Source organism: Apteryx mantelli, chromosome 4, assembly GCF_036417845.1.
Source record: "Apteryx mantelli isolate bAptMan1 chromosome 4, bAptMan1.hap1, whole genome shotgun sequence".
Classification (NCBI taxonomy): domain Eukaryota; kingdom Metazoa; phylum Chordata; class Aves; order Apterygiformes; family Apterygidae; genus Apteryx; species Apteryx mantelli.
The window spans coordinates 20,327,239-20,338,921 of record NC_089981.1 but is presented as its reverse complement, the minus strand read 5'-3'; the positions used below and the strand labels follow the sequence as shown (position 1 = coordinate 20,338,921).

Here is an 11,683-nt window from a genome sequence, read left to right as displayed (position 1 = left end):
ATTTTAAGCAGATTTGTGCTTCGTTAATTCAATGCACCGCTCCGTAACTGTGTTACTTGTAGTGGAAGAGAAACTGGGTGCATGGACCATTCCCCGGGTACCATCCCTGTGGGTTGCCTTGGCGCTGGGCCCTGGGAGGGTCCTGGGGTATTGCCCCTGACTGCAGGAAAGAATGGAAATGTCACAGCGTGTAGGGATTCCTGGGACAGGATCTTTATTTGACATTGGTATAGCCAACACAGTCATTCTCTACAATAAATGTATGTCCAAAATGGAAATGGAAAGACGTTCCTGGGAATTATGGAATCAGACAAATACAGAAACCTTCATCAATATACAAGTCACAGTGGATGAGCCACGGGAGCTGAAGAAACATCTCTTTATCCAAGGCTTGTTCATGCCGTATTGGGGCACTCCCAACAGTATGGGACCAAGAAGGGAAGAGAACAATCATCTATTGCCTCATCCCAGTTTCCTACATCCTTACATTAGTTCCCTCAGCTCTCTGTTACCTTCCCACCTGCACAGGACCTTGAAGGAGATGCTATCTGCACCTGTAATGCATGAACAACTCTCAGCTCCAAATGCTAATTCCCCCAGAGGAGGATCAGCCCTGAGGCTGTGCAGCCAGACCCTGGCCCTGCATGTTGAAAAGTGCTTTCAGCATTAAAAGGCCCTCTCATAAGTAGAGAAAGCATCTCCTGGACTCCTGATCCCCTCTTAACCCATGTGCAAGTGCAGTCAGTGAGCCACCACGCCAGAGCCACTCGCTGAAGGGAGTTCTGCTCATCAAACGTATCCTATATTTAGACTGGGCTTTATTTCTTTCAGAGCAGCCAGATTCTGCAGCATTTCTTCACTTAATCCAGATTTGTTCAACCTTTGGAGAGAGAAGGGAAGAGGAGTGGTTACATCTACCCACACTATTGCCTGTTAGCCACAGTATTGCACAGCCAGAAACAAAAAAAGGATAAAAAAAAGCAGCCAGCATTGTTTTCTGGTGTTTTCTGTCCTAGCCGGCTTCTTCTGCTTCAGCAAGCACAGAGCACGGGGGAAACTGAGGTGGGGGCTAATCTGCAGAGCCCTCTCCGCTGGGTAACCACAGCTCAGCCAAGGCACAACGCAGCCCTGACCCTGCTGGGGCTGTCGAGCCCGGTCTCAGCAGGCTCCTGGGCGTCCTGCTCCTTCCCCATGCCGGCACAGCCATCCCCTGCCTTGCCTCTGCCACCACGCTGGGGGCGAGAAAGGTGCAGTCCTGGGAAACAACCATCTCTGCCTGCATCAGGGCAGATAAAATGTGTCCAACCATCTTCCTTGCATTAGCAGTTTCTCCCAAAACATTACCAACAGCTTTAGAAAGGAGGCAGATATAATCATGCTAATTCCAGAAATGAGCAGCTGGTGGATCTGAGGGGGGAATAACACGGCCAGTGCCTGCTAGCTGGCAGGAGGCAGCGCCAGCTCCAGCTGCCAGTGCGATGCTCTCCAGATTGAACCGCTCAGCACCCGAGGTGTGTTTGGCCCCTGGTACCAAGGCTGCAGCAAAGGGTGCGTGGAGCAGCAGCTTTGGTGCTGCTGCAGCGTGGTTTTCAGCTTTGCAGAAAACACTCTCCTGCTTCCTAGGGCAGGTCGGGAGCACCCAGAAGCACTGGCACGGGGGGATGGAGGCCCACGTCGTGCTTGGTTTGTCCCTGTCTCCCCAGGGAGCCATCCTGCAGCCCCACAGCTGAATGTCCCTTACCAGAGTCTCTGCAGGAGGCAGGTGGGATGTCTGAGCCCCTCGCAGAGCAGCTGCACGCCGCTGTCTCCCAGGTTGTTCTCGCTCAGGTCCAGGTGCACCAGGCTCTGGCTGGCGCTGAGCACGGTGGCAAAGTCTGCACAGCAGGCGTCTGTGAGCTGGCACTGCCACAGGCTGCCGGAGAGACACGTTTGAGGAATGGCAAAGGGGGTCCCCTAGCTGCGCTGGCACGTGTGGTCCTTCACAGCTGGAAACCTCACTCTTGCTGCCTATGCGTCCACACCGGGGCCAGTGAGGAGGCAGCACCTGGAGGTTCCCCGTCACCTTCTGGTCCTCAATGTGCCTGGAAGAAGCTTCCAGGGGAGCTTGCCCCAAAGCCTTGCTCTGGGCTGGATGTAATCTCCCCAGGATGGGGAACGTCTCTCCAGATGGGCATGAGCACAATTTGGCCTCCCCCTGACTGGGATGCCCTGTGATTATTTCTCAGAGCCATGAAATATTATCGGGGTGGTCTTTGTGGGGAAAATGTCTAGGTACAGGCACCTGAAAATTTTGGTTGATGCCATGTCCAACTGCAGTTGGGGTGGTGAGCTTAGGAGCGCGTTAAATCCTAGCTGTCTCTTCTGAGTGCTAGCCAGTAAATAATTTCTTTCTGTTTTTAAGCTGCGAACACCCTGCTTTCAGAAGCTCTTGGTGCCCACCCAAAGATGCCCAAACTGCCCCTGGAGAGGAACAGTGACCGGCCAGAGGGAGACCCATCAGTGGAAGCACAGGTGAGTAGCAGCTGGTCCTTGCAGAGAGCATCCTCCCGGCCCCAGGGGTCCACTGCACATGGGGAGCACCCAGGGGAGCCCCTCACCTCAGCATCTGCACCCGGCAGGCACCATCCCGCAGGCTCTCGCACAGCCGCCGCACGCCTCTGTCCCCCAGCTTGTTGTCCCCCAGGTGCAGCTCCCTAAGGCTCTGGTTTGTGCGGAGCGCCGCAGCAAGAGCCCTGCAGCCCTCCTCCTTCAGGCAGCACCGCCACAGCCTGTGCGGGGGACACGCGGAGAAAAGTCACGGGCGGCATTGTCACAGCCGCTCCAGCAACCCGTCGTGCCGGCTCCCCGCACGGGCAAAGCCCACACCCCCCATCCGGGCTCACTGCGCGCTCGCCCCAGGGATCCTGCCTCTGGTGCCTCCACCTGCCGAGTCTGGGCACCTTTTCCCAGGGCTGTGCAGCTGAGGGAGATGTTGCCCAAGCCCTGGGAAACGCTGCTGTTTCCACTTCTGCGGAGCGTTGCCACGCTGCCGGCAGGGCAGGCACGGCCGCCCGCTCTTGCTGTGCAAGCCCTCCGCAGCCGTTTCCCCTGCCTGGCTTTCGGCTGCCTGCCTTCGTAGGGCTGCTGAGACGGGGCTCATTAGTAGCTCACGAGGCAAAAAGATCAGCATAGAAAGGTATAAAATCTGGCTGGGAAAACCGTGGTTGTCAGTGCTGATGGAGCTGGTGAAGGACAGCATCTCAGCAGGTAAATCTTTCCCTTGCTGACAGATGCCTGCCTGGCCAGCAAAGACTTTTTGGGTGTCTTAAGAGGGCAGCGAGCGTACTGCTGTATGCCTAGGAGAGCATTAAATCCTCGTCGTCTCCTCTGAGCGCTAGAGAGTAATTGCTTTGTATTTTTAACTTGCAGACATCCTGCCTGCAGAGGCTCTTGGTGCCCGCCCGATGGTGCCCGCGACTCACGGCCCTTGGGGAGCACCCGGGGGAGCCCCTCACCTCAGCGTCTGCACCCGGCAGGCGCCATCCCTCAGGCTCTCGCACAGCCGCCGCACGCCTCTGTCCCCCAGCTCGTTGTCCCCCAGGTGCAGCTCTGTGACACTCGGGTTCGCGCAGAGCGCCGTGGCGAGGGCCCCGCAGCCCTTCTCCTTCAGGCGGCACCGCCACAGCCTGTGCGGGGGACACACGGTAAATGCGCCGCCTTGCGCGAGGTGGGCTGCAGCTAAGGCAGGCAGGGAGTGATGCGGCGCGGCAGGCTCGCGCAGCCGGCCGCAGCGAGGGATGATGATTCCCAGCTCAGCGCCCTCCGCGCCCAGCCCCGTTGCCCCCGCTGCCCTCGGGGGCTTCATCCCCGTGGAGCAAACCCACCAGCCCAGAGCCCCGTACCAGAGCTTCTCCACCCTGCATTTGGGTTGCATTAGGCCCCTGCACAGCTCCTGCACCCCGCGGTCGGCCAGGTGGTTGTCGCTGAGGTCTAGGTGGGCCAGGCTCGGAGTGGCACTGAGCACAGCGGCGAGGTCCTTGCAGCTGGCGGCCGTGAGGTTGCAACAGCCCAACCTGCGGGAGAGACGAGCGGTGGGGCTGCCCGGGCGTGCAGAGACTCTCGCGGGCGCCTCGTCCCTGCCACCGAGCCTTTCCGCCTCCCAGGCCCGCTGGCAGGTCAGAGCATGCAACTTAGCAGCCATTTCAGCTAAAAACGACGATTCCTCTGCCTCCGACTGAAGGACCTTCCCCTTTGAGCTCTCCATTGCAAGGACTGCATCTTCCGGCACAGCATCACTTTGGAAACAGAAATAAGGCCAGGCTACAGCGTCACCTCTCTCCCCCAATATTGAGAGAAGGGCCCCAGGGAAACAGAAAGTGAAACATATGCTCAATTTATATAAAGAAGCAAAAACCTGTAAGGCTGAAGCTCATGGTGCTCCTGACCCTGGGCTGCCTGTGGGTGCAGAAGCGGCTCCTGCAGTGGCTCTGGCACTAAAGGGGGATATTGCCTTGGAAAAGAGAGGAGGACACCTTGCTGTCCACTACCCCTGCAGATCCCTCTTCAAAGGCAGGCACACGCTGTGCAGGAACATGCAGTTAACCATTTGCTGTTGAATTTCCTTGTTGCAAAGGCCCCGGGGGCAGCGATGCTGAGAACACCTCAAACTCCCTCCAAAGTGAGAAATGCAACGCAAATCTCCAGACTGCAAGTGGCAAAATGCTGACATGCAGCCACGAGGCAATACCCAGCAGCAGTCGCACTATGCTGTAGTGCAGGCACGGAAGGATAAGACAACCAAAGCGTATCCATTCAGCCCTGGAGTAGAAGTCTGAGGACAAACCATCTTGCCAGAATGGACGTGATTAATCCACCACACTTCTGAACTCTCAAAGAGATTCCCTCCAAGCTAATCGTCCAGCCTAAATCTATACTGAAAGGAAAAGGTGGACACCACTGCGGGGGCTGGTTCACCCTTTCCCCGAGAAGACTGGTGGTCCACGGGATGAATCACCCCCTGCAGGTATATGTTTCTCGATGGTGCATGGCCTGCCCTGCCACTGCCTGGACTCACTGGGGCCTGAAAACACCTGCAGCTGCAGGGCAGGAGCCTGCGGAGGAGGTGCCTAGGGGGGACAGAGCTGCCCAAGTCCTAACAAGCAGACAGCGGAGACCGTAACGAAGACCTCTCCTATAACTTTTCTGTCTGACCTAGGCACTTAGCATGGGTTATACCTCCTCCTTCCCTACGGTGCTCTAGTAAAACTGGCACTTCTTTTCTTTACGTTTCAAAACCGCTGATGGTGCACATTTATGCATTGCGCATAAAATGTCTAGGCAGATGAATCTGAAACCTTGGGCCAACCTCGGCGTCGCATTGTAGGAGACTCATTTTTAAAATGTAGAGGCAAATTATATTAACGGGAAATGCAATAATAAGGGGCAGGACCCTTTGGGGAATAGGTCTGTCTTGTCTCAAGCTATCTTTGGCAAAGGCAGCATGAGTGACTGGCTCTTTCTCATGTCTTTTTTTTCTTTTTCTTTTTTTCTCCTTCTTCCTGGCTCGAAAGAAGAAGAGAGAAATGGTCCTGCAGCCGCTCAGTTAATGTGCAGACCCTTCCTGCTGTGCCACAGGGCAGACTGGGCACGGGGCGAGTGGTGACCCAGGGCTGAACGGCTGTGTCCACCCCAGCCTCGGCCCCAGCCCCACGTCCCGTCACCCACAGGGCAGCCGGGGAGGTGCGTGGAGGAGTGTGGCATCCCTTACCGCAGCGTCTGCACCTGGCAGGCGGCATGGCTCAGGCCTTCGCACAGCAGCTTTACGCCTCCATCCCCCAGCTTGTCGTTCCCACCCAGGTCCAGCTCCGTCAGGGTGATTTTTGCTCTGAGGATGGGGGCAAGAGCCCCACAGCAGGCGCCTGTGAGTTGACAGCGATCAAACCTGCAAAGAGACAGGTGGAGAGGAGCCACAGGGCTCAGCGCAGCTCCCCTGACCCATGGAAACACCAGCCAACCCCTCTCCAAGGTGGCCACCACTGACAAGATCCAGAAACCGGGTTGCTCTTCAAAGACAGCCCCCGGGAAGCACGAGAACAGCCTGTCCCACCATGCCATGCGTCGTGGCGACGTGGGGTTGTCCTCCCAGTGCAGCAGGGAGTTCTGGCCGGCCAGCACCAGCAACCGGCCCTCAACGACTCTGCTAAGATGCAAGTCTCACCCCATGCAGTAACAAGGTTGGGGTTTGCTTGTTTTCCTTGTTTGCCTGCCAGGAAAGAGCTATTACCTTAGCGTCTTTAATTTACAGCCTGACTTTTCCAAGGCTTGACAAAGCAGGTGAATGGGCGAATCCTTCCCCTCCTCCTGCTGTTTTTCCCTAAAAACAAAGAAGAAATGCTTTGAGTATTGCTCCTTGGCCGCTGATTGCATTTCAAGCCGTCAAAGTAGCCCCTTGCGCCCGTGGCGAGGCCCTACAGATGGCTTCTGGCAGAGTGGTGGCCAGCAGCGCTGCCACTGGCAGCCAGCAGCTCGGGCCAGCTGGTTCGGCACTGTCTCTCGGCTGGGCACGCGCTGGGTGCCGCACAGCTCTGCCCCAGAGGGACATAGGGGTGCCTGCGCCGACCCCCGCGCACTGCAGCCCTCCCATCCCCGCCTTGCCCGGGGCTTTCCCTGCCTCAAGCGCTACCCAGCACCGGCACACCAGGACAGGAGGAAAAGGAGCAGGCAGCACCGAGCGCACACGGCAGGCAGCTTTGAACAGCGTGAGCTCCTCCCGTGAACTGCTATGGGAAAGAGGTTGGCACCAAGAAACCCAAAATCATGGCAGGTTTTGCTGCCTTGCTGTGCACAGAGAGGCCAGCGTCTGTGCTGCTAGCAGGAAGACTCTCTGTCCTGGGCAATTGCTGCAGCTTAGCAGAACCCCCATCCTTTCAAGGGTCCAAAATGGTCAAACGTAGCCCCCGGCAGCTCCCCCCCCAGGGCACTGCATGGCGGGAGGGCAGCCTTGCTTTGGGGGGGGGGCTCATCCAGCCATTCCTGAGCTATCAAAACTGTTTCAGCTCGAAGGGAATTTGCCAGTTTGCGACTCCGGGTCTTACATACCGATATGCCTGCTTTGCCTTCTGTGGGCCTGTGTAGTCCTCGGGGTTGTCCCATATAAAGGAGCAATGTCCCAGGTTGAGTGACTCCAGTCTGGGGAAGTTTTTTATACTGAATGAAAGGACAATTTGATCAAATCGGTTAAGATTGACCCCTCGGAGATACACTCCCGTGAAGTGATCCAAAGCAGTTGTCACAAAACGCTCATCTTGGATTTCATATAAACAGTGACAGACCTCCAACTCCCGAATCAGTGTGGTCTCCTGCGTAAGAACAGCTAAGGCAGTTTTTTGGCTTTTCTGAAGCCACATGAGTAATTCTTGTGTAATCTTTGGTGAAATTTTACACCCAGTTTCCTTCTCCAGAGCATTTCTTTGTTCCTCATTTAAGAGACCAAACAGGAACCGCACGGTTAACATGAAGTAATTCCTCGAGTTGCCATAGTTCTCTAGCAACTTGTTCACATCCCTTGTAGGACCAGCTGGAAGCGTCTGTGTTTCTCCTTCATCTTCGAGTAGATAAAAGAGAGCCGCGAAAAATTCCTGGAAGCTGAGGTGGATGAAACTGTAGGTGCTGACGCAGTCGATGTCTTTCTGGAAGATGTGCTCATTGAGGAGGAGCGGGAGGACCTCTCTCTGGTCCAGTGTGTACCTCTGCACCTCCTCCTCCTCAAACAGGACTTTTTGCTTCCAAACCCCATCGGCAGCCAGGCAACAAAGTCTCCGCAGCACCACGGGCATGTCCTGCTTCAACTCGCTGCTCAGTGAACTGGACAGCATGGAGAGATAGCGAATGTAGATTCCCGTCGTGGTCTTTGTGCTTTGTGCGAGACTGCTCTTCCTGCTGAACTGCTGCTTCATGATGGTACAGGTGATCCAGCACACGATGGGCACGAGGCACATGGTGAAGAGCGTTTCGTTCCCTCGGACAAACTGAAGGGCTGCGGCCGCCTGCTCCGCGTTTTCGAAAAACTTGTGGAAATACTCCTCCCTCTCTGCCTCGGAAAAGCCAAGGATTTCCATGCAGCGCTCGCACTCCAGGCACTTGCCCAGTTTCTGCAGTGCGGCCGGCCGTGTGGTGACGAGCAGGGAGCACTCGTGGAGAACCGTTTTTCGAAACAAGCTGCTCAGGGTGATTTCCACTGGCCTCTTCTCCCAGGGCTGGGAGCACAGGTCGGACTGGGGCTGATCAAAGGAAAAGCGCAGCTCATCAAAGCCATCAATCACAAACAGGAGCTTCTCCGGGCTCTTCAGCATCTCGGTGAGTGGGGGAGAGCTGCCGGGACAGCACCTGGAGATCAGGTCAGCCACGCTTGCCTCGCTGGTGAGAAGGTTGCCGTCCCGGCAGTGTATGTAGAAAACATAGTCAAACTCCACAAACACCTTGTCTGACGCCCAGTCCAACATGATTTTCTTGGCAGCCATCGTCTTCCCAATGCCTGCAGCTCCGAGGAGCACCACGACCCTGGGGGTCCATCCATCCGGGCTGGGCTTAAAAAGGTCACCTATGGTGACGGAGGAGTTGGCTTGCTTCTTCATGATCTCCGCATGCATCCGTCCCATGGCCATGATCTCGTGTTCCCGCTGCTCTTCATCTCGGGGTTTATTGACAATCACCAGCTCTGAGTACCTGGCGTTCAGGCTTATGTCATCACCGACACAGGCATTTCGGTCCTTTATTCTGCTATAAATGTTGCAGATCTCCTTTTTGTATTTCTTCCTGTAATCTGAAACGGTGACAGGCCACATCAGAATTGCAGGAAACCTTTCACATGATGTTCGTCAATCTTCTGATGAAAACACCGTAACCAAAAACCACGGGTTTCGTGCTGCCCGCAGCCCATACAACCCCTCTCGTGGCAAAGCCCTCCCGGCCACTCAGGAGGGCCGACCACCACCTCCTCCAGGTGATGCTGGGGCAAGGGACCTGCGGGCAGCCCCCTCGGTGGCAGCACCCAGTTTGGTCCCGGCCACCCCCAGCCTCGGCACCCCTAGGGGTGTGGGGAGAGCGTCAGCCGCACCCCACACGCCTGCCCCGACAGCACCTACCTGTTGCCGACGAACTCAGTAGGGAAGCAGGCCCTAGGGCTGGAAGAGAAATTGCATGGAGCCATTAGTGGGTAGCAGCGAAGACCCTGCTGGGCTCCCCCAAATCCCTGGGCACGGCAAGGAGGGACGACGTCTCTGCAGAGCCCGGGCTGCGCTGCCCCTCGCAGCCCCGCTGCCTTTCAGCCCCCTTCCCCAGGCAGGTTTCCCCCTCCGGGCACCCAAACCCAGGGGCCGCTTGGCTTTTCCCACCTTTCTCTCTGCCTTCCCTGAGCCTGGCCGCAGCATCGCAGAGGTGGATCTGCTCCAGCACGGCCACAGCGACATCCAGGACAGCATCTTTGCCGTAGAAATGCAGCATGAGGTTTTTCGTGTCGGTCCGGTCGGCAGTCTCCAGCCGCCCCCAGGGAATGCAGCGTTGGCCCCCGTGGTCTCCGTGCGCCAGTGTATCCCGAAATCTTTTAAAATCCTGCTGCGGGAGCTCTTCCAGGGCGTGAAGCAGCAGCTCCCCGGCGATGCCCTGGGGGCTGCCCTCCTTGGGGGTGCTGCTCTTGCTGCTGCATGCCCCCATGGGGAGACCCGCGAGCGCTGCGAATGCACGACCTAGCGCCTGTGCCGGGGGAAGGAGGGTTGGGGCCATCGCCTTGGCTGAGGTGGCGTTCGGAGAGATGCTGCCAGCCCTGCTGCTCTGGTGCTGCCATCGCGGCCAGGGGCATCTCCCACCGCCACCCCGGCCCTGGGAGGGGGCCCGGCACCTCCAGAGGGCATGGGAGGTGCCGTGGGACACTGATCCTGCCTCGAGAAGTGCCCATGGGCCGAAAGGAGCAGCGAGCACCTGCAGTGGTGCCTGGAAGGTGGCCTCCGCAGCCACGGGAGCCCCTGCGGCCCCACTCTCCAGGCCTGCCCCCACCCAGGCTCTCACGCCCTGGGCAGCCACCAGGCATGTCCCCAGCAGGAGAGCAGCGTCCCCACCACAAAAGCAACATCCCCCTCAGATGAGCCATGTCCCAACCAGATGAGCCATGTCCCCACCAGGAGAGCCCTGTCCCTACCAAGACAGCCATGTCCCCACCAGGAAAGCAGCATTCCCACCAGGAAAGCCATGACCCTACCAGGAGAGCCCTGTCTCCACCAGGAAAGCAACATCCCCACCAGGAGAGCAGCATCCCCGCCAGGACAGCCATGTCCCCACCAGGAGAGCGGTGTCCCCGCTGGGAGCACAACTGTGCCGGCCCCTGGGACTCACCGTGCGGCACCAGGGGCTGCTGAAGGCTTTTGTCGTGGAGGTGCACCGAGTTGGTGAGCTGCACAAGCACTCTGGTTTCCCGTGCAGGCAGGCTTTCGCTTTCAGGACGTGGCTCTGTTTCCTTCGCTCTCAGGTCACTGTTCTCTCTCTCTCTCTTTTTGCATCTTTTCTGAGTCTTTTTTTCCCCCTTTTCTCCTTTTTTTTCTTTTTATGGCTGACTCTTTCCTTCTCGGGTCGCAGCGTACAGCTGAAGGCGCAGAGACCTCCGAGCGGGCTGAGGCCAGCGAGCCCTGAAGCCCCTCGCGGTGTCCGCCTGTCACGGGGAGGGGGGTGTCATGGTATTATCATCTCTGGGTTTATTGCAAACAGGTTTATTGAAGACGGCTGTACAGCATAGTCGTAGCAAGCGAATCTTACTGCACATCTGTTAGCGCCCGAGTCTCAGTTTCTTACCACTCCGACAGTTTCTTGTCAGAGATTCTCTTAACTCCAGGAGAGTAACTTTGAGAGGTGCCCCAACGCAAGGGGAGATCCACCATCGTGCAGCCCGCTGCCGTGCAGGAGAGCTCCATGGGCTCCTCGGCATGTTGCGGCACCCCTTGCCGAGCTGCAAGGCTGGCCCTTGGGCATTTTCTTGGCGCGCAAAAATGGGCTTTGGCTTCATAAGGTCGTGAGGAACGCGGACCCTCCGCATTGCTCGCTCTTTGCCACCAGCCTCTCCATCTAGCGGCCCAGCAGACGTTATCATCGCTTAGGTGGCACTTATTTATCTGGTGAGAATTTGCCTTGTCCCTTGCTGTCACTGCCTTCTTGTTGCCTCTTTCCCCCCACCCCCCCCCCTTCCTGCTCTGGGGAAACCGGTCACATCACAGGAGTTTTGGTGGAACAAAAAGCTTCAAAGATCTCAGGTAGCTTCAGCAAACACTGCCATGGGATAATAAGACCTAAAAAGCTAACGGGATCTCCCAGAGTCAAAAGAGATGAGCAGGTTGAGGAAGGGGCCGGGGTGAAGAACAGCCTGGGAGGCTAAATCTAAGCTGCCATCCCCTCCAAGCTGTTTGCACCCTCCTGACAGCAAAAAATAGCGTCAAGCAAACGCCATCTTATCAATGCACAGATCTGTTTGCACGGTGGTGTCGAACGAGCCAAGGCGCGGGAACTGCGGCGCCACCGGCGAGCGCCCCAGCAAAGCACGTGCGGAAACACGCAGAAAATACTAATGCTGTGACCGAAAAAATGCCAAAAATGGCCCTAGAGCAGCTCTGCTGGAGATGCAGAAGGTGCAAGGTGTGAAAAGAAACTGAGGCCGCCGCTGCCT

At 57.2% G+C, this 11,683-nt stretch overlaps 1 protein-coding gene across 1 annotated transcript; it reads right to left on the bottom strand.

The window, feature by feature from the left end:
* Window positions 1–789: 789 nt before the first annotated feature.
* Window positions 790–9,690, bottom strand: NLRP6 (NLR family pyrin domain containing 6). The gene is made up of 9 exons (XM_067295329.1): window positions 9,372–9,690; window positions 7,078–8,800; window positions 6,263–6,352; window positions 5,747–6,175; window positions 3,882–4,052; window positions 3,495–3,665; window positions 2,598–2,768; window positions 1,742–1,912; window positions 790–880 (listed from the first exon to the last, which is right to left on the bottom strand). The coding sequence occupies exons 1-9, from the start codon at window positions 9,688–9,690 to the stop codon at window positions 790–792; spliced, it is 3,336 nt and encodes a 1,111-aa protein (XP_067151430.1).
* Between the last annotated feature and the right edge of the window lie 1,993 nt (window positions 9,691–11,683).